This window comes from Cherax quadricarinatus, chromosome 47 (genome assembly GCF_038502225.1).
Source record: "Cherax quadricarinatus isolate ZL_2023a chromosome 47, ASM3850222v1, whole genome shotgun sequence".
Classification (NCBI taxonomy): Eukaryota; Metazoa; Arthropoda; class Malacostraca; order Decapoda; family Parastacidae; genus Cherax; species Cherax quadricarinatus.
The window spans coordinates 22,070,182-22,093,984 of NC_091338.1; the positions used below are offsets into that span (position 1 = coordinate 22,070,182).

The window sequence follows — 23,803 nt, forward strand, 5'->3', positions numbered from 1 at the left end:
GATGATGATGTTAGCACTCTTGATGATGTTACTCCTGATGATGATGTTAGCACTCCTGATGATGATGTTAGCACTCCTGATGATGTTAGCACTCCTGATGATGATGTTAGCACTCCTGATGATGATGTTAGCACTCCTGATGATGATGTTAGCACTCCTGATGATGATGTTAGCACTCCTGATGATGATGGAAGAAATCATGATGTTAGCACTCCTGATGATGATGTTAGAACTCCTCATCATGATGTTAGAACTCCTCATCATGATGTTAGCACTCCTCATCATGATGTTAGCACTCATCATCATGATGTTAGGACTCATCATGATGTTAGCACTCCTCATCATGATGTTAGCTCTCCTGATGATGTTAGCTCTCCTGATGATGATGTTAGCACTCTTGATGATGTTAGCACTCTTGATGATGATGATAGCTCTCCTGATGATGATGTTAGCACTCCTGATGATAATGTTAGCACTCCTGATGATGTTAGCACTCTTGATGATGATGATAGCTCTCCTGATGATGATGTTAGCACTCCTGATGATGATGTTAGCACTCCTGATGATGATGTTAGCTCTCCTGCTGATGATGTTAACTCTCCTGATGATGATGTTAGCACTCCTGATGATGATGTAAGCTCTCCTGATGATTATGTTAGCTCTCCTGATGATGATGTTAGCTCTCCTGATGATGATGTTAGCTCTCCTGATGATGATGTTAGCACTCCTGATGATGATGTTAGCACTCCTGATGATGATAGCACTCCTGATGATGATGTTAGCACTCCTGATGATGATGTTAGCACTCCTGATGATGATGTTAGCACTCCTGATGATGATGTTAGCACTCCTGATGATGATGTTAGCACTCCTGATGATGTTAGCACTCCTGATGATGATGTTAGCACTCCTGATGATGATGTTAGCACTCCTGATGATGGTGTTAGCACTCCTGATGATGGTGTTAGCACTCCTGATGATGGTGTTAGCACTCCTGTGATGATGTTAGCACTCCTGATGATGATGTTAGCACTCCTGATGATGTTAGCACTCCTGATGATGATGATGTTAGCACTCCTGATGATGATGTTAGCACTCCTGATGATGATGTTAGCACTCCTGATGATGATGTTAGCACTCCTGATGATGATGTTAGCACTCCTGATGATGATGTTAGCACTCCTGATGATGATGTTAGCACTCCTGATGATGTTAGCACTTCTGATGATGATGTTAGCACTTCTGATGATGTTAGCACTCCTGATGATGATGATAGCACTCCTGATGATGATGTTAGCACTCCTGATGATGATGTTAGCACTCCTGATGATGATGTTAGCACTCCTGATGATGTTAGCACTCCTGATGATGATGTTAGCACTCCTGATGATGATGTTAGCTCTCCTGATGATGATGTTAGCACTCCTGATGATGATGTTAGCACTCCTGATGATGATGTTAGCACTCCTGATGATGATGTTAGCACTCCTGATGATGATGTTAGCACTCCTGATGATGATGTTAGCACTCCTGATGATGATGTTAGCACTCCTGATGATGATGTTAGCACTCCTGATGATGTTAGCTCTCCTGATGATGTTAGCTCTCCTGATGATGTTAGCTCTCCTGATGATGATGTTAGCTCTCCTGATGATGATGTTAGCTCTCCTGATGATGATGTTAGCTCTCCTGATGATGATGTTAGCACTCCTGATGATGATGTTAGCTCTCCTGATGATGATGTTAGCACTCCTGATGATGATGTTAGCACTCCTGATGATGATGTTAGCACTCCTGATGATGATGTTAGCACTCCTGATGATGATGTTAGCACTCCTGATGATGATGTTAGCACTCCTGATGATGATGTTAGCACTCCTGATGATGATGACTCCTGATGATGATGTTAGCACTCCTCATCATGATGTTAGCTCTCCTGATGATGTTAGCTCTCCTGATGATGATGTTAGCACTCCTGATGATGATGTTAGCACTCCTGATGATGATGTTAGCACTCCTGATGATGATGTTAGCACTCCTGATGATGATGTTAGCACTCCTGATGATGATGTTAGCACTCCTGATGATGATGTTAGCACTCCTGATGATGATGTTAGCACTCCTGATGATGATGTTAGCACTCCTGTTGATGATGTTAGATGATGATGTTAGCACTCCTGATGATGATGTTAGCACTCCTGATGATGATGTTAGCACTCCTGATGATGATGTTAGCACTCCTGATGATGATGTTAGCACTCCTGATGATGATGTTAGCACTCCTGATGATGATGTTAGCACTCCTGATGATGATGTTAGCACTCCTGATGATGATGTTAGCACTCCTGATGATGATGTTAGCACTCCTGATGATGATGTTAGCACTCCTGATGATGATGTTAGCACTCCTGATGATGATGTTAGCACTCCTGATGATGATGTTAGCACTCCTGATGATGATGTTAGCACTCCTGATGATGATGTTAGCACTCCTGATGATGATGTTAGCACTCCTGATGATGATGTTAGCACTCCTGATGATGATGTTAGCACTCCTGATGATGATGTTAGCACTCCTGATGATGATGTTAGCACTCCTGATGATGATGTTAGCACTCCTGATGATGATGTTAGCACTCCTGATGATGATGTTAGCACTCCTGATGATGATGTTAGCACTCCTGATGATGATGTTAGCACTCCTGATGATGATGTTAGCACTCCTGATGATGATGTTAGCACTCCTGATGATGATGTTAGCACTCCTGATGATGATGTTAGCACTCCTGATGATGATGATAGCACTCCTGATGATGATAGCACTCCTGATGATGATAGCACTCCTGATGATGATAGCACTCCTGATGATGATGTTAGCTCTCTTGATGATGATGTTAGCACTCCTGATGATGTTAGCACTCCTGATGATGTTAGCACTCCTGATGATGTTAGCACTCCTGATGATGTTAGCACTCCTGATGATGTTAGCACTCCTGATGATGTTAGCACTCCTGATGATGTTAGCACTCCTGATGATGTTAGCACTCCTGATGATGTTAGCACTCCTGATGATGCCACCAGCGCACATGACTCATCATCCTTCACATTCGTAGATTTTTATAAATATTTAATTATTTTTCTCAAAAGTAATTCCATGAGTAAAATTTTCTTCTATATTCAATAGATTATGACTTACGTTATTCAAGACTCGTGATTTAACAATCGTTTAGCGGGAATTTGTTAATAACCTTTTCCTTTCATGTTTTAATTTTACAATTCAAAGGAAAAAAAACAAGCAAAAAAAAATATATAAAAAAAGTATTTTTGGATACAGTATTATATCGTATCAAAAATAATTATTTTAATTTTTTCTTATTGTTTTGGGGCAAACTTCGTGAAGCTTCTGGTAGACATTAACACTGTCAACTTACAATAAAAATAATTAAAATCTGAATGTTATCAAACATTTAAACTGATTAATAAGAAGTCTCAGTCCCTTTCCCCAGTGGACACTGTTTTGAGAATTTCAGTGCCACTTGGCACTGTGGTCCCTAGTTTGAGCTTTGCCATCTTCACTGCTTCTAATGCTCATCGTTCAGTCACGTTACGAATTGCTTTTAATGTATCAAACAATATGTTACTGTTACTGTAACCTACATAACATTTTTTTCTGTAGATGAATGGTTCAGAGAACCAACACGTTGATAAATTAGACACACAAGAGTTGCACATGTGACTAATTTATCAACATTTATTCTGGGTATTTCTGTATAATGCAACACACTCCTTTCAAATGGTCATCCCTGCATTAATTGGCAAGAAGTTAAAACGTCCAAGTCGGCTGTCTCACCAGTGTAGTTAATTAGACGGGTGTTAATCCGATTTTGCACATTTACTAACACAAAGCCGATTTTCTACCGTTTGTTTGTTTAGCAAATACATTTGGTAGACAAGATTACATATTCCTATACCAATTCTTCACTTTTTTACGAATTCTCATCATAAATAAACATGGAAAATAAAAAAAAAATGTCCCAATTACCTGTTCACCATAAACTGATTTCACTAATCCCAAATAAATACGTACATCGATTAAGGTAAACTTGGTGTACATAAACTGAGATATACAACCCTGCAGTTATGACCCTCCAGTTATAACCCTGCAGTTATGACCCTCCAGTTATGACCCTCCAGTTATGACCCTCCAGTTATGACCCTCCAGTTATGACCCTCCAGTTATAACCCTCCAGTTATGACCCTCCAGTTATGACCCTCCAGTTATGACCCTCCAGTTATGACCCTCCAGTTATGACCCTCCAGTTATGACCCTCCAGTTATGACCCTCCAGTTATGACCCTCCAGTTATAACCCTCCAGTTATAACCCTCCAGTTATAACCCTCCAGTTATAACCCTCCAGTTATAACCCTCCAGTTATAACCCTCCAGTTATAACCCTCCAGTTATAACCCTCCAGTTATAACCCTCCAGTTATAACCCTCCAGCTATGAATGAACAGGTTAGGTTAAGTAAGGTTCGCCAGGAAACAGAATAAGTGTTTCCTGACGCGGGTATTAGATGATGACCCGTCTTGGGAGCTCTTGGTCATCTGACCGAGGCCTTCCGCTGGCTTACCGGTCCACCCCTTAAAAAATAATGGTCATTTATAACCATTTTTATTTATTAGATCATACATAGTTGAATGAATACACGAGCTCAGACAATTCCTGTTTTAACAGAGGCGATGACCAGCAAAGGAGTTGCCAGTTTCTGTGTGTAACGTTAGTTCACTGTTTTAAGGGCCTGTTATTTAACATTCAAAGGATATATTCACCGAGAGGTGCAATTTATCAGTGTATATACACTCAAGGCTGAGTTTAATCCATAGCCGATAGGCTTTATTCCCCCCAAAATTATAATACATAAAAATCTACAGCCATGATTAGTTAGATGATAGGGTGAAATTCGTAGCAGGTAACTTTGATAATACATACATACATACATACCATACACACATACATACATTCATACATAAATTCACACACAACAAAATGCAAGGAGGCAGAGGAGAGGTTTGTTCCCAAGGGAAACAGAAATAATGGGAAGAACAGAACGAGTCCTTGGTTCACCCAAAGGTGTAGGGAGGCAAAAACTAGGTGTAATAGAGAATGGAAAAGGTACAGAAGACAGAGAACTCAGGAAAATAAAGAGATTAGCCGAAGAGCCAGAAACGAATATGCACAGATAAGATGGGAGGCTCAGGGACAATATGAAAATGACATAGCATCGAAAGTCAAGTCTGACCCGAAGCTGTTGTATAGCCACATCAGGAGGAAAACAACAGTCAAGGACCAGGTAATCAGACTAAGGAAGGGTGATGGGGAGTTCACAAGAAACGACCGAGAGGTATGTGAGGAGCTCAACACGAGATTTAATGAAGTATTTACAGTGGAAACCAGTAGGACTCCAGGAAATCAGAACAGGGGGGTACACCAAGTGCTGGATGAGGTACACATAACCAAGGAGGAGGTGAAAAAGCTATGTGAACTTGACACCTCAAAGGCGGTGGGACCAGACAACATCTCTCCGTGGGTCCTTAGAGAGGGAGCAGAGATGCTGCGTGTGCCATTAACAAAGATCTTCAACACATCCATTGAAACTGGGCAACTCCTTGAGGTGTGGAAGATGGCAAATGTAGTCCCAATTTTTAAAAAGGGAGACAGACATGATGCATTAAACTACAAACCTTTGCATACTATACACTAACGTGTATAGTATGCAAAGCCATGGAGATCATCATCAGGAGGAGAGCGGTGGAGCACCTGGAATGAAACAAGCTTATAATTGACAACCAGCACGATTTCAGGGAAGGAAAATCCTGTGTCACAACCCTACTGGAGTTTTATGACAAGGTGACAGAAGACAAGAAAGAGAGGGGTGGATCGACTGCATTTTTTTGGACTGCAAGAAGGCCTTCGACTCAGTTACTCACAAGAGGTTACTGCAAAAGCTAGAGGATCAGGCACATAACAGGAAAGGCACTGCAATGGATCAGAGAATACCTGACAGGGAGGCAACAGCGAGTCATGATATGTGACGAGGTGTCAGAGTGGGCGCCTGTGACAAGCGGGATTCCACAGGGGTCGGTCCTAGGACATGTGCTGTTTTTGGTATATATGAATGACATAACGGAAGGGATAGACTCAGAAGTGTCCTTGTTTGCAGATGATGTGAAGTTAATGAGAAGAATCAAATCGGATGAGGATCAGGCAGGATTACAAAGAGACCTGGACAGGCTAAAAGCCTGGCCCAGCAACTGGCTCCTTGAGTTTCACCCTGCCAAATGCAAAGTCATGAAGATTGGGAAGGGCAAAGTAGACCGCAGACACAATATAGTCTAGATGTCCAAAGACTACAAACCTCACTCAAGGAAAAAGATCTGGGGGTGAGTATAACACCGATCATATCTCCTGAGGCGCACATCAATCAGATAACTGCTGCAGCATACGGGCGTCTGGCAAACCTACGGATAGCGTTCCGATACCTCAGTAAGGATTCGTTTAAGACTCTGTATACCATTTACGTCAGGCCCATACTGGAGTATGCAGCACCAGTTTGGAACCCACACCTGGTCAAGCACGTCAAGATATTAGAGAAAGTGCAAAGGTTTGCAACAAGACTAGTCCCAGAGCTAAGGGGATTGTCCTACGAAGAAAGGTTGAGGGAAATCGGCCTGACGACACTGGAGGACAGGAGGGTCAGGGAAGACATGATAACGACATATAAAATACTGCGCGGAATAGATAAGGTGGACAAAGACGGGATGTTCCAGAGATGGGACACAGAAACAAGAGGTCACAATTGGAAGTTGAAGATTCAGATGAATCAAAGGGATGTTAGGAAGTATTTCTTCAGTCAGAGTAGTCAGGGAGTGGAATAGCCTAGAAAGTGATGTAGTGGAGGCGGGAACCATACATAGTTTTAAGGCGAGGTATGATAAAGCTCATGGAGCAGGGAGAGAGAGGACCTAGTAGCAATCAGTGAAGAGGCGGGGCCAGGAGCTATGGCTCTACCCCTGCAACCACTAACAGGTGAGTACAAATAGGGGAGTACACACACACACAGTCTCTCACTCTCACATTCTACTTTTGACAGTTTTTTATATTTTTCAATGAATGGAATAATAAAAGGGCATCTTGAAGTCAGGATTACCAACTATGAAATGTGTATTATCAAAGTACACCACAAAGCTAGCTAGCTGTGTGTGTGTGTGTGTGTGTGTGTGTGTGTGTGTGTGTGAGTGTGAGAGAGAGAGAGAGAGAGAGAGAGAGAGAGAGAGAGAGAGAGAGAGAAAGAGAGAGAGTGCTGACCTAATTGCAATTGTAGGGGTCGGGTGTCATCTTGTAGCCCAGCCTGTCTGTTAGCCGCTACTGGGTTCATTCTCTTATGGCTACATAAGACTTATCATAGTTGTTCTTAAAACTATTAATAGATTCCGCCTATGCTATTCCACTTTTTGATCACGATAAAGATAAGAATGTATTTCCCATTATGCTCGTATCCTGTAATGTCACTAGGTTTATCTTCTTAAGCCTCTCCTCAGAGCTCACACCACACAGCTCTGGGACTAGTCTCACTGCTAACTTCTGCACTTTTTCTTCCAACTTCTTTTCAAAGTTTATGAGACAGGTTTCCATTCTGGCGCTGCTTATTAGGTGTGGAAAATGTTTTTATAATGTTCCTGAAATTAGTGTGTAAATATTGAATGCAATATTGTTTAAAAAATGTAGTGTTGGTGTGACTTTCAGAAAATTTTCTAGCCAGGAGAGAACCAACACACCGGTTTGGGGAGGCGTCGAAATATGGCGTAGTATAAAACAGTTGGTAAGAGTAATAAACACAAAAATCTGTTTTAGTCGCACCTGATATGGAGGATTATGAAATAAGTAAACGTCGTAGGGTTCCTGTAATTGTGAAATTCAAGAGTGACTCGGCTACAATAAGGCTGATAAGTGGAATATAAGAGACGCGGAGTCGTCTGGGAAGGTGGCACACCTCATGTATACAAGCCTCAAAGTTCACTGCAATAGACTGCTATGTTGGTCAACCTCTAGTCTAGTATATCTATCAGGGAGGAGTTAGGATGTGGGACCCAAGTAATATTTGGGTAAGTGGTCATTAAATTTTGTATTTATAATGATGTAATTATGTAATTTGTGTAATTTATGTATATTATATACATTCTCCTATAAATGTATATATTTTGTGGACCAAATCACTAATTAGTAAACTCAGCTTATTAATAATCCATATACAGTCCAGAAACATAATTTACCAGTATTACTGGTTTAAATTTAATTACTCATAACTATTTAAAGGTCCAACTTATGTTAAGCGTGAGATGAGTGGGTGGGTATGGAAAGGGGAATACTGTTGCGACCCAGTGCCCCTAAATCCTGCCCATCTCCGAGGTAAAAATAATGCCAATAAGTGTTAGGTCTGTTTTAGTTGTCTCCTCCCAAAATTGTGCGTGTTTCCAATAATACAAAACTGTTCTGTGAACTACATACACAATTTCTCAAAATAGGTATGTGCAGCTACTGGATCCAGTCCAGGATGCTCGAAATGCTCCAATAACTTCCGTCGTGTCTTTATTCAACAAAGTACTTGCTAATTTAATGATGGCAGAGAGTGAAATTCAGTATGTGTTTGCCTATTGTTCGCCTAAAAGTCAGAAATATTATTCGTATTCAGTAACATTAATTTCAATATACCTTTGAACGATTATGTAATGGCTGATTCATACTGCCAGAATATGACCCATGAAGTTTAGTTTTGTGCAGATTTGTTTGTAGAATAAAAAATTTGACCTGTTGGAATAGATGCCATTACCAGACCCATCACATATGTTGTGGCCCAGAGCACCTGACCCATCACGTGTGTTGTGGCCCAGAGCACCTGATCCATTATGTGTGTGTTGTGGCCCAGAGCACCTGACCCATCACGTGTGTTGTGGCCCAGAGCACCTGACCCATCACGTGTGTTGTGGCCCAGAGCATCCGACCCATTATGTGTGTGTTGTCGCCCAGAGCACCTGACCCATCACGTGTGTTGTGGCCCAGAGCACCTGACCCATCACGTGTGTTGTGGCCCAGAGCACCAGACCCATTATGTGTGTGTTGTCGCCCAGAGCACCTGACCCATCACGTGTGTTGTGGCCCAGAGCACCTGACTCACCACGTGTGTGTTGTCGCCCAGAGCACCAGACCCATTACGTGTGTGTTGTCGCCCAGAGCACCTGACCCATCACGTGTGTTGTGGCCCAGAGCACCTGACCCATCACGTGTGTGTTGTCGCCCAGAGCACTTGACCCATCACGTGTGTTGTGTCCCAGAGCACCTGAATCACCACCTGTGTGTTGTCGCCCAGAGCACCAGACCCATTACGTGTGTGTTGTCGCCCAGATCACCTGACCCATCACGTGTGTTGTGGCCCAGAGCACCTGACCCATCACGTGTGTTGTGGCCCAGAGCACCTGACCCATCACGTGTGTGTTGTCGTTCAGAGCACCTGACCCATCACGTGTTGTCGCCCAGAGCACCCGACCCATCAAGTGTGTGTGTTGTCGTTCAGAGTACTTGACCCATCACGTGTGTGTTGTCGTTCAGAGCACCTGACCCATCACGTGTTGTCGCCCAGAGCACCTGACCCATCACGTGTGTGTTGTCGTTCAGAGCACGTGACACCAGACAACATCCTATCCTCTTTCATCGCTAACTACATGACGGAAATATATATTCCCAATGGAGAATAAAAAGGAACAATACCACCACTGGAACAACAGACAAATAACCCGCACATTGAACAATGGTAAAAGTCGAATCGAAACGTCGTCAAAGTTTCATTCTCATATGTGTTAGTTATTTGTGACTGTTCACAATACCCAGCAAACACGAGTTCAACTGCGTTCGTGTCTAAATATTTGCCATGACACATGAAACAGCGTAGGAACCCGCTATATGCCCAAGTCTGTGTTTTTCATGCTCCCCATTAGCAACGACTGTAACTACGCTATATGCATAAGTTCTGTCGTTACATATACGTAGGAGCGTTAGAACCTGTTATATATGCATGTCTCACTTGTCAGTCTTCTGTGATTCATGGAACTTCACTTAATTTCACTTATCTTAGTGGAAGGGCCACTAGTCTTTTCTTCCCTTATTCCTGGCTCCTACCCAGTTCTTTTTTTCCCTTCTCCTCCTTTTCATAGTCTATAGTCCCTAATCCTTGTGTCCTTATATTCAATGGGTTTAAAGTCTATCGACAGTACGAGGTTCATTAAGACTACATTTAACCTATTCTCCACCAGTCAAGAATATTTTCATTCCTAAAATACTACGGATTAAGGTCAAATTTCAGTGACTATAAACATACATTCACCTCGGTGTATATACCCTGTTTATAACTAATATCAGGTCCTTAACTACATCATTGGAACCTATAACTACACACAGTCATCTGCAACTTTTTTAGCAATCAACACTTCTTTTACACCAATGTGTGGACACACGTATTCACTCGTAACCAAATACTGTTCACTACATCGAGGGGTTGTCATACGTCTCCAATGTCCCTAATTCGTCTCAACAGCAGAACTACTCATCAGAATATATACAAGCTAGGTCGACTGAGTATTTGCTTTCTCTGCACCTCCAAATTCTCAGCTGAATCGCTGCCTTTCCCTGGTGGGTCGCTAAGTTCAAGCGGTAGTTACGCACTTGAACACTCAATCGTATCTACACTCATTCAAGATTTATTTACTACACATTCGTAAATGAAAATCAGAAAGCATTCATTCATTTTACAGCAATAATAACAAGAGTTATACAATAGTAATGAGCAATAAAACGTCTATATATACCTACACATAATTGACAAAGCTGATTACCATCTTTCTAGTCAGTAATAATGATTAAAATGCTAATAGCAATGATTATTCATGAATTGGAATTAGATGAAAATATTAGGAAGACATGGACCAGAGTCATATAAGTGAACACCGTAAATAAATATTACAACCATCTTGTACATTAATAATAATTCAGTTATAATTATAATAACTAGCTGCTACAATGAGCAGGTTAGACCAAGATAACTAGTTTTAGGGTCAAGATAAACTCTCACTGAGAAGTGAGACTATTTATCTTTAGGTACAGGGACACAGGTGCAGCTAATGTGATATTTTATTATGGCAACGTTTCGCTCTCCAAAAGTGACAAAACTTTTGGAAAGCGAAACTCTTCCACAATAAAGTATCACATGTGTCCTGTTACCTAATATACTGTAGGTTATTCTATTTTTATTACAGTTTTTCTCTACTTCACACCACAGATTCTTACATTTTGTGAGACGTCACGTTTGATTTTGACCAGCCCTAATCAATCTCATATGTGATAGGTCACTCCTCAACCCAGACAACTCCCTCCAGTTTCGCTTTCATTCTCAAGTTTTCGTCTCCACTACTCTATAGGCGCCTCTCTTCTCTTTCAATCCCTTCCCCTACTCTTTACTAATAATTTAAATCTCAATCCTACTCACATTTACACCCCCCGCTCCCCAGTTCGGTGCAGTTGAGCGTTCTTTTCCCTCCTGAAGTTCGACTTCACGTCCGCCCTCAGCAACTGGTTGAAGGAGATGATGCGAACTTCGCTTGCAGCGCCTTAGCAAACCCCAGCGTCATCACGTACAGGTAAGATCACCTGTGTGTCAGGTCACCCCAGCATCATCTACAGGTAATATCACTTGTGTGTCAGGTCACCCCAGCATCATTACCTGCAGGTAACACCAACCAAAAATCATTACTAACAGGTAAGAATATCGCAGCATGATCACAAACAGGGAAGATTATCAATTACAAATAAGACCACCCCACTATCATCCCCAGCAGGTAAGATTACCCCAGCTTCATCATCTACGGGTAAAATTAGCAGCTACTGGTAAGTCTTACCCTTTCGGGAGTAGTGCTTACCTTGATTTTAATAATTCAGGTACGATAACTAAAAGTAATAACATCTACAAGTAGCGAAATGTCACCTCCATTTACGCTCATCCTTACAACACTTACAGGTGACATCCCTGTATTATCACTTACAGGCAAGATCGTTACAGCATCATCACTTACAAGTGAGATTAATTGCGTATCATGACCGACAAGACTCACGAAATCGTACTGACACGATGGCAAACAAACCATACCACGGGTGGGGTTTGAACCGGGGGTCAGAGAGTCTCAAAACTCCAGACCGTCACGTTAGCCACTGAGCCAGCTAACTTTTTATATGACCTACAAGTAAGAGCATCACCTACGTATATGTATGAACACCACCTACATATGAGGGCGCCACCTGCAGGTAAGATTAAGATCTTAAGGCAAGATTGACGCAACACCAACAGGTTAGAGCTCCTCCTGCTGCTGGTATAAGTAAGTTCACCCCAACCTCATCGCGTACAGAAAGTTCACTTAAGTATCATCACAAATATGTTACCCCCAGCATCACCACATACAGGTAAGCTCACTCCTGTATCGTTTCACACAGGTAAGATCATCCTAGCTTCATTATCTACAACAGGGGTTTCCTTAGAAAGACTTTAAAACGTATCAAAGGGATTTGAAAATTCATCCAAGATTTCTACCTTAAAAACTGTAATATAATGATAATTTCCTCTCTTTTGGCACCTTATTCTTTCATTAATATTTTAAATATTAACGTTATTGGGTAGGCTATCTTATCTAGGTTCAACTGTAATTCTGGCAGACAATTCGTCTAGTCATCCTGATTATAGCTTCCCAAGTATTATGTCAAGGCTGCTAATTTCGTTAATAATTAGTTTAACAGATTCAGACCCTGATGACGTTGGTATCGTGTAGTAGCCAACTGGTCCAGTGGCTAACGCGTCGGTCTGGAGTTTTATGACTCTGATCGCGGGTTCTATCCCCTCCCTTGGTATGGTTTGTTTGCATTCGTGTCATTACGATTTCGTGAGTCATCTTGGTCATCTGTAAATACAGACTCGGAGGGTGTGTTGAGTTGTTTCCTGTTCTCGGGTTAACGCTAGGTAAATGTCCTACTTTTGTTTCTACAGTTTTCCTCCTCTAGTTGTATTGAAGAATTATTTAGACATTTTTCATCTTTCAGTATCATATTTCCTTGACTGAATATTCTCTTCTGTTTTTAACCGAAAGGAAGTTAGAAGTTTCTGCTCAGGTGAAATATGTTGTATTCATTACTTTTTTTTTTTTTTGCATATAATCTTAATTGGTTGCCCCGTCATCCAACTTGGCTTTGTTATATCTTTTCTAAAAAAAATTTGTGGTATGTTATCCATCTCGATATTTAGAATTTTTGTTTTGGAATCTGTTGACCATTTCATCTATGTTGTCTGTATTTTGAAGTGTGATTCAGTTTTCATTACAGATACGAGGACTCGTCTAGTTAATCAGTAATTGGGAACAATCATAGTGTTATTTTGAATCTCGAAGCTTGAGAATGTTGAAATGAGTCATGTTGGGGCCAGTATTTCCTATTCTTTTTCCTTTACGTGACTGAATAAGGTGGTAATCCGCAATTAAAAGAGAATTCAACATATATATATATGTTGGCACGAGTAGCCAATATAACAGGTTGTGTAAGACGTTGTCCTCAGTCGTGATGGAAAGTCAGGCTGCCTCCTGACGTTGTCCTCGGTCGTGTTGGAGAGTCAGGCTGCCTTCTGACGTTGTCCTCAATTTTGTTGGAGAGTCAGGCTCCCTCTTGACGTTGTCCTCAGTTGTGTTGGAGAGTCAAGCTGCCTTCTGACGTTGTCCTCAGTTGTGTTGGAGAGTCAAGCTGCCTCTTGACGTTGTCCTCAGTTGTGTTGGAGAGTCTGGCTGCCTCTTGACGTTGTCCTCAGTTGTGTTGGAGAGTCAGGCTGCCTCTTGACGTTGTCCTCAGTAGTGTTGGAGAGTCAAGCTGCCTCCTGATCCACTTGCAACTTGTACTAATTTATGTTAGAAGAATTAAAATTTCCAACTAATATCGCCTCTATGTTACTACAAATTACATTAATTTTGTCATGCGAAAAGACGTCGAATTCCTGGTTTTGTTTCGGGGAGACGATGCATTATATTAAGGTATTTTTTTTGTTCCCATTGCCATGCATTTCCCCTCCCCCCCCCCCACACACACATAAAAGAATCCCAGGAATGGGGGGATATACAGATCAGTCAGTCTGCTGAGTTTGTCTATGTGGGTTATTTTTGCTTATATATTATATATATATATATATATATATATATATATATATATATATATATATATATATATATATATATATATATATATATGTCGTGCCGAATAGGCAGAACTTGCGATCTTGGCTTAAATAGCAACACTCATCTTGCCATACAGGACCCGTGAAAATTTGTGTATGCAATAATTTCGCCAAAATCATTCTGAACCTAACGAAAAAAAATATGTTTGATTGTGTTTGTTTAGTATTAAATTGCTGTAGACGTATTTAAAATATATTTAGTTGGGTTAGGCTAAAATAAATTGCTCTTGTTATAATAAGGTTAGGTAAGTTTTCTAAGATTCTTTTGGCGCAAAATTAAAATTTTTACATTAACATTAATGAAAAAAAATATATCTTTAAACGTATAAGATAAAATTTCAGAAAGGACTTAATTTTAAATGAGTTCTTGCTAATTGACCAGTTTTACATATTCGGCACGACACACACACATATATATATATATATATATATATATATATATATATATATATATATATATATATATATATATATATATATATGTGTGTGTGTATGTGTGTGTGTGTGTGTGTGTGTGTGTGTGTGTGTGTGTGTGTGTGTGTGTGTGTGTGTGTGTGTGTGTGTGTGTGTGTGTGTGTGTGTGTCGTGCCGAATAGGCAGAACTTGCGATCTTGGCCTACATAGCAACGCTCATCTTGCCATATAGGACAAGTGAAAATTTGTGTATGCAGTAATTTCGCCAAAATCATTCTGAACCTAACGAAAAAAAATATATTTCACAGTGTTTGTTTAGTGTTAAATTACTGTAAACAAATCTAAAATTTATTTAGTTGGGTTAAGCTAAAATAAATTGCTCTTGCTATGATAAGGTTAGGTAAGTTTTCTAAGATTCTTTTCGTGCAAAATTAAAATTTTTTACATTAACATTAATGAAAAAATATGTCTTTAAACGTATTAAAGAAAATTTCAGAAAGGACTTAATTTTAAATGAGTTCTTGCTAATTGACCAATTTTACATATTCGGCACGACATATATATATATATATATATATATATATATATATATATATATATATATATATATATATATATATATATATAAAAGAGAGACGTACACCAGAACCTTCTTATCTCAACATCGTTCATTTACAACATACTCGGTCACTCCACTCACTATTCTCCATTAATACCAAAACAATAAAGTACATCTTATGTGGGTGACACTCTGGACACAACCGTTTACCATATTCATTTTTTATATTAAATCTAACTCAAATATAAGCCTCAGTGTCAAGAGGCTTATATTTGAGTTAGATTTAGACACTTTCTTTATTCACTCACTCACTCTCCCTGCTTTCCTCTGATGTTTCGTACAAACTCTTCAAATACTCGTATATCCTTTTAAATATCTGTCAAACCCACCAAGCATACGTCAACCTCTATTTTCATACATCAATTCTCCATCGAATTCTAGCCCTCACTCCAACGTGTCTGTCAAACCCCAACGTATTCTTCAAACTCTCCAAGTATCTGTCAGTCTTCCAGGTATCTGTCAAACCCACAACTTACCTCTCGGATCTTCCATGTATCTATCAGACTCCTTCGAATCCGTCAAATCCTCCACATCTGGCTTACCCACCACATAACTCTTATCCTTCACGTATCTGTCAAACTCTTCCTGTATGTGCCGTGCCCTCCATGCATTTGACAAACCCACCCTCCTCCCGGTCAACTATTTCTTACATTGTAACACGTTCTGCAGTGTCAAAGAAATATGACTTCTGAAAACTTGTATTACAAGAGCAAATAAAAGGAATGTCACAAAAGTAGTCGAGAGTTCTTCTTGAAAACCACTTTCTTTTTGCAAGCATATTAATTAAATCGGTGTTCCACCAGCTTCGTTTAAGAAGGTCTGTTACAAATTCGTTATATGTCAAATTAAACGACTGTCGTTGAATAAACAGAAGAACTGATGAGAGTTCGTGGCCCTGGTAGTAGAAGGTCCAGTCATGTTGTCAATAAACTCAATATAAGCCTGAAAAAATGGTTTAGAAAACCAACAAGTTGATGAATGAGACACTTGTGCAACATTTAGGTTTCTGTATTCTCAAAACGTTTCGCCAGCCAGTGTTTTCTTCAGTACAGTGCAGAGAACGGTGGAAGATGAGGGGGAGTTTAATGCAATCAGTCCCTCAGCCTGGAGTCTACGTGTTCAGTCCATCAATCTCGATAAAAGGGCAGCATATTCGCGGAGGTGGAACTTAGATGAGAAGCAGTGGTAGACGGAGTCACCAATGGAGAAACCCACTAGTGGAAGTAGGTCATGCCTATAGGTTAGACAAGTTTTGAAGATTTCCTAACATCAATATCCCAAGATGTTACTGTATTCACACTGTCAGACACAGCAACGTCTTGGGATCTTGATATAAATATCACTTTCCTCGACCGATGCATTTCTCATGGTCATCTTTATTTTCAATTTCCATAATTTCACGATCCTCATATATACATAATAGTCACGAATTTTAGTAATATTAATTCCTTAAATCTTCGACTGCATTATCACCACCTTTAATGTACACGTTCGAACTTAAACAAGACATATTACTCGGGAAGATAATTTCCAGTAGATCCTTCATGTGTTAGCCCAAATCACCGACCAGTATGTTTTAAATAAGTGACCCACTGATCAGATCAGACTGGTTCCGAACCCTTGACTGGTTTCAAATGGATTCGTTGGACAATAAAGCAGACTGTAAACGGATGGGTTTGTAGGCGCCCTTATCAAACACAAACAATAAATATAAATCAGGAACGTACACGGTAAGCTGTCCAATATACAAGTACAGTTAGAAATAGAAATACAAATAGCTAGAGCTTCATTTAAGGAGGTTATTAATAGAGTATTCAAGAGGTTGCTAGTAGAATTACAGTAAATCAACCATTCAAATCATTATGAAGCTCTGTGTAGTCTGCAGTCAATCAAACAAACGGGCTTCCACATGGATAAATTGCCATTTTTGTGGAAATTGGTGTCACGCCCCTTGTGCAGATATCCAAGAACTAGCTACAAGCAGTATTAAAACAGGGAAGTGTTTTTGGGTATGCCCAAATGAGATAAATCTGTGGACTAAAATCACAAGGGTATTAAAAGAGGATAACATCAAAGCTGCTTTCATAGACAACCTGGAAGCTTTCTACAACAGATGGGAACATAAAAAGTCTGGGCTGAATGGTACTGTCCTTGATACTGACCATGTAGTCAGAAACTGTAAGGCTGGAGGTGATGCCCTGGTAGTCAGTAAATGTAGGGCTGATAGTGCTGTCCTGGGAGACAGTAATGGTGAAGCTGGAGGTGCTGTCCTTGGAGACAGTAATGGTGAAGCTGGAGGTGCTGTCATAGGAGACAGTAATGGTGAAGCTGGAGGTGCTGTCCTGGGAGACAGTAATGGTGAAGCTGGAGATTTTGTCCAGGTAGTCGGGAACTATATGCAGGAAGGAATACATATAAATGACCTCATAGGGGACAGGAGCCGTAGTGGGGAAACAAGTGTAGTCAAAGATAAGATAAAACCAATATTGCAAACTAGAAATACCACAGGAAATAGCAAACAAGAGGACTCCACTAGCAATAGTGAGGATATATTACCAAAAACAACTGGTGGGAGCTCTATTGTTGGTGCTAGGGATGATAGAAGACAGGGAAACATGCACCAACAGGGAATACAATCACAGAAACCCAAGGCAAACGGAAACCAAGCCTGTGCACATACTATGCACTTGGTATCTGCAGACATGGGAAATCTGGAAAAACAGACGGGACGTGCAACTATGACCACCCTAGAAAATGCCGTGCCCATATGACAACAGGGAAATGCAAACTCCCTTCCTGTAAGCTTTTTCACCCTGAAATGTGTACCTCTTCAGTACAGGAAAGACTGTGCTATAACTTAAATTGCCAGTCACACCATCTAAAGGGGACAAAAAGATACAAAACATCCAGGCCATGGGAAAACCTGGGTAGCCACAGCCACTCAAGAGGGAGAGGTTTTTCAGTGCCAGGAAGGAAAAAAAACTGGCAGGAAATGGCAGAAATCGTACACCAAATCCAGTCATTCCTGGAGTGGAACCACAGTCGATGACCTCCACTCCAAACAAACAGATACAGATACTAATGCCGGAAAAAAATTCCCCCCCCCCCAGTACCAACAATACCACCAGTCCGGTGACATTCTTCTTTGCAAATATACAGGGTCTAAAGCCAGCAACAAACAAAATACCTTTCATCCGTGGACTGCTTGCAGAAGCAAAGGCAATTTTCGCGGCTTTCACTGAGACCCACATAAAGGATCACTTGGACAACGAAATATGGATCCCAGGTTACAACCTATACAGATGTGACAGAGTGAACAGGCAAAAAAAAGGGGGAGGGGTTGGCCTGTACATTGCAGAGTCACTTGTTTGCACAGAACTGCTTAATGCCTCAAATGATGTAGTGGAAGTTTTAGCAGTAAAGGTCGAGAACCAAAACCTAGTCATTATGGTAGTCTACAAGCCTCCGGATACAACATCCCAGCAATTCCAGGAACAGCTGTTAAAAATTGACCACTGTCTGGAAAATCTTCCAGCTCCTGCACCCAACATCTTGCTCCTGGGGGATTTCAACTTATGGCACCTAAAATGGAGGAATATAGCAAATAATATTGTTGCAGTAATAACACCAGGAGGCAGCTCTGATGAAAACTCACACTCACACGAGCTTTTAAATCTCTGCACAAAATTCAGTTTAAACCAGCAAATAGTAGAGCCTACTAGACTGGAGAATACACTAGACCTCATCTTCACTAACAATGATGATCTGATAAGAAATGTCACCATATCAAAAACAATATACTCAGATCACAACATTATTGAGGTTCAGACATGTATGCGCGGAGCCCCAGACAGACATAATGAGATTAGTCACGAGGGAGCATTCACCAAATTCAACTTCAATAACAAAAACATAAAGTGGGACCAAGTAAACCAAGTCTTAACCGATATAAGCTGGGAAGATATACTAAGCAACACAGACCCCAACTTATGCCTAGAACAGATTAACTTGGTGGCACTCGATGTATGCACGTGGCTTATTCCTCTAAGAAAAAGGAGGAGTAGATGTAAAATAGAAAGAGACAGGCGCTCCCTTTACAGGCGACGGAAAAGAATAACAGGGCGGCTAAAAGAGGTCAATATATCTGAAATGCGTAGGGAGACACTGGTCAGAGAAATAGCAAGCATCGAACTTAAGCTAAAGGAATCTTATAAGAGTCAGGAATCGCGGGAAGAACTAAAAGCTATAAATGAAATAGAAAGAAACCCCAAAGTATTTCTTCTCCTATGCCAAATCAAAGTCGAGAACAACGTCCAGTATTGGGCCCCTATTTAAACAAGATGGGTCCTACACAGATGAAAGCAAGGAAATGAGTGAGCTACTCAAGTCCCAATATGACTCAGTTTTTAGCAAGCCGCTAACCAGACTGAGAGTCGAAGATCAAAATGAATTTTTTATGAGAGAGCCACAGAATTTGGTTAACACAAGCCTATCCGATGTTATCCTGACGCCAAATGACTTCGAACAGGCGATAAATGACATGCCCATGCACTCTGCCCCAGGGCCAGACTCATGGAACTCTGTGTTCATCAAGAACTGCAAGAAGCCCTTATCACGAGCCTTTATCATCCTATGGAGAGGGAGCATGGACACGGGGGTCGTCCCACAGTTACTAAAAACAACAGACATAGCCCCACTCCACAAAGGGGGCAGTAAAGCAACAGCAAAGAACTACAGACCGATAGCACTAACATCGCATATCATAAAAATCTTTGAAAGGGTCCTAAGAAGCAAGATCACCACCCATCTAGAAACCCATCAGTTACACAACCCAGGGCAACATGGGTTTAGAACAGGTCGCTCCTGTCTGTCAACTATTGGATCACTACGACAAGGTGCTAGATGCACTAGAAGACAAAAAGAATGCAGATGTAATATATACAGACTTTGCAAAAGCCTTCGACAAGTGTGACCATGGCGTAATAGCTCACAAAATGCGTGCTAAAGGAATAACAGGAAAAGTCGGTCGATGGATCTATAATTTCCTCACTAACAGAACACAGAGTAGTAGTCAACAGAGTAAGGTCCGAGGCAGCTACGGTGAAAAGCTCTGTTCCACAAGGCACAGTACTCGCTCCCATCTTGTTCCTCATCCTCATATCTGACATAGACAAGGATGTCAGCCACAGCACCGTGTCTTCCTTTGCAGATGACACCCGAATCTGCATGACAGTGTCTTCCATTGCAGACACTGCAAGGCTCCAGGCGGACATCAACCAAATCTTTCAGTGGGCTGCAGAAAACAATATGAAGTTCAACGATGAGAAATTTCAATTACTCAGTTGTAAACACGAGGAAATTAAATCTTCATCAGAGTACAAAACAAATTCTGGCCACAAAATAGAGCGAAATACCCACGTCAAAGACCTGGGAGTGATCATGTCGGAGGATCTCACCTTCAAGGACCATAACATTGTATCAATCGCATCTGCTAGAAAAATGACAGGATGGATAATGAGAACCTTCAAAACTAGGGAGGCCAAGCCCATGATGACACTCTTCAGGTCACTTGTTCTATCTAGGCTGGAATATTGCTGCACACTAACAGCACCTTTCAAAGCAGGTGAAATTGCTGACCTAGAAAATGTACAGAGAATCTTCACGGCGCGCATAACGGAGATAAAACACCTCAATTACTGGGAGCGCTTGAGGTTCCTAAACCTGTATTCCCTGGAACGCAGGAGGAAGAGATACATGATTATATACACCTGGAAAATCCTAGAGGGACTAGTACCGAACTTGCACACGAAAATCACTCACTACGAAAGCAAAAGACTTGGCAGACGATGCAACATCCCCCCAATGAAAAGCAGGGGTGTCACTAGCACGTTAAGAGACCATACAATAAGTGTCAGGGGCCCGAGACTGTTCAACTGCCTCCCAGCATACATAAGGGGGATTACCAACAGACCCCTGGCAGTCTTCAAGCTGGCACTGGACAAGCACCTGAAGTCGGTTCCTGACCAGTCGGGCTATGGCTCGTACGTTGGTTTGCGTGCAGCCAGCAGTAACAGCCTGGTTGATCAGGCTCTGATCCACCAGGAGGCCTGGTCACAGACCGGGCCGCGGGGGCGTTGACCCCCGGAACTCTCTCCAGGTAAACTCCAGACCTTTCCATACCAGAGGGTCACAAGTTTGAACCGCGAGATTTCGTTCTCTTCCCCTTACACACAGTCACATTCTCATGCAGTTACAGTGTGCACTGATGGTTTCCAGTTCTCAGTAGTGGAGCACACTGCTACTTTCATGATAGTAATCCATGAGTATTTACTAGACTATCCCAGTATTTTCACAGGATAGTTATATGCAGCACTCTTTTCTATCATTCATACTGCAAACATGTTTGTTTCCCCATTCATCATTATTGCAGAATCCCAAAACGCATTGCAAACTATCCAAAAGTTTTATTCTCAACGTATTATACTTGCTATGAAGCAATGGTTATTCTGTGTATCTAGCAGGCACAAAGAAATATGGTTTTTATGGGCCTCTGCACACATTTTTAGGGAAATGAATATTCAAACTCAGTTGCTTGGTCTGCTTTCCACGATTTGATTTACCAACCTCCTGCAGGTGGGTCAGTTCCTTGGACTATTTCTTATTGCTCAACAACTTCAAAACTGGTGCCATCAGCTTCTGTCCAAGTTAAGAGAAAAACTAAAGTTTTCCATCATTCCTGGCCATATTCCTTCCATCGGTGCCATGTATGAGGAAACAATGCCCTCACCGTTATAAATTGGACTCTCACAACACTCAAGGACACCTCAAGAAGGACACCCGGCATCTTTGTATTTATTGCATAATCGATGAATATCTTTTGCCTATATCTTATAATAGACTTGTTTTGTCAGGACGCAGAGTTCACTTTTGACATATGTAACACAAAGACGCACTCACTCTTATCCTCCTCCTTGCTAATAGGTTCACCTAAATTTAATGCACACACATTTTTTGACGAAAACCTGCCCTATTGTTCCATCTATGACCAATATTTCGTTTAGTACTCCACTACCCATTGTCACCATCACAGTGTTGTGACCCACAGTCGTGTCGTACACGACAGACTCTCTCTCTCTCTCTGACTTTTTTGACATACTGACCTTTCACCAGATGTGACTTATATTTTGCTGTCTCGCCGTCAGCACCCTAATGTTCTAACGGGTTTAGCGCTTGAATTTCAAAAGAACAAGAACAACAACTTTTGACAATTGTCTTTGGCAGTTTGGCATACACACAAATGACAAAACTGTTTACAAAATATAAGGTCAGGCTTATAGTCACTCTATTGACTAGTATGAACTTTGTTGTCAAGGTATCGTTTAAATGAATATTTAATAATAAGCTATTTTTAATCAAATAAATTATACAGGCTAAGAGTTATTCTACCTCAGCTCCATTCAAAGCCCAGCTCTATCTAAGGTATATTACCACCCCCCGGGATGCGACTCACAACGGTAGGATAATACCCAGGTAGCTATTTACTTCAAGGTGAACAGGGGCAGCAGGCAGAGCCTATGAGGAAGGGGGGAGGATTCAATATGTACATGGGTCCAGGGCTCGGACCTTAATGATGATATTGCAGCAGAAATGCAACATTTACCATTAGTAAATAGAAACCAAAACCTCTTCCAAATTTATTAAAAGACAACAAACTTTGCGAGATATTTCCAAATGTCTGCTAGTTTGAGAGTACCGTTGACAATTCCTGCTACAGTATCGTCAGCAGAAAGATCTTTTGGCAAACTCAAACATATCAAAAACTTTTAAGGTCTACTGTCAAACGTGACTTGTTGATTTAGCCAGACTGAGTACTGAATCCAGCATTGAAAAACAAATTGATTTTAATAATGTTATTAGAAATTTTGCAGACAAACACGAACGCAAGAAAGTTTATATCACAAAGTAGTCTAAGTAAATATTAAACATTTAAGAATTTATTTTTAAAGAACTTACTAAACGTTTAAAAATTTAGGCACTTGTATATAGGGCAACAAAAATTTTCAAAATCCATAAAGTATAGAGTATATGTTAACTGGTCATTCTGCCTCGCTGGAAATAAAGCATGTATGAAAGTTTACCAAAGGTTTTATTGGACTTCAAATTCTCAAATCTGAGAGAAGCCTCAGTCTGCCCCCAGGCCCCTAAGCAGTTTTGCCTCGCCTTGCAAAATTTCTCTTGGAGGCCCGGGCAGCATTTGATAGGAAACATACCCTACGCTTAGACCTTTCCTGGGGAACGAACCACGGACATTCAGAAGGCAAGATGAGTGCGCTGCCAACCGAGCCACGGTTGTGAACTTGCAATAGATAAAGCTTAAACAGAAGATAAGTACTCGTGTGTCTT

General features: G+C 41.0%; 1 protein-coding gene across 1 annotated transcript in view; it reads left to right on the forward strand.

Annotated features, from left to right (window-relative positions):
• LOC138854036 (irregular chiasm C-roughest protein-like) overlaps window positions 1–13,494 on the forward strand; it is a 95,723-nt gene extending 82,229 nt beyond the window's left edge. The window contains exons 8-9 of the mRNA XM_070094638.1: window positions 11,618–11,746; window positions 13,473–13,494. Of these exons, the coding sequence (XP_069950739.1) occupies window positions 11,618–11,746; window positions 13,473–13,494 (151 nt within the window). The remainder of the gene's footprint in view (window positions 1–11,617; window positions 11,747–13,472) is intronic.
• The last annotated feature ends 10,309 nt before the right edge of the window (window positions 13,495–23,803 follow it).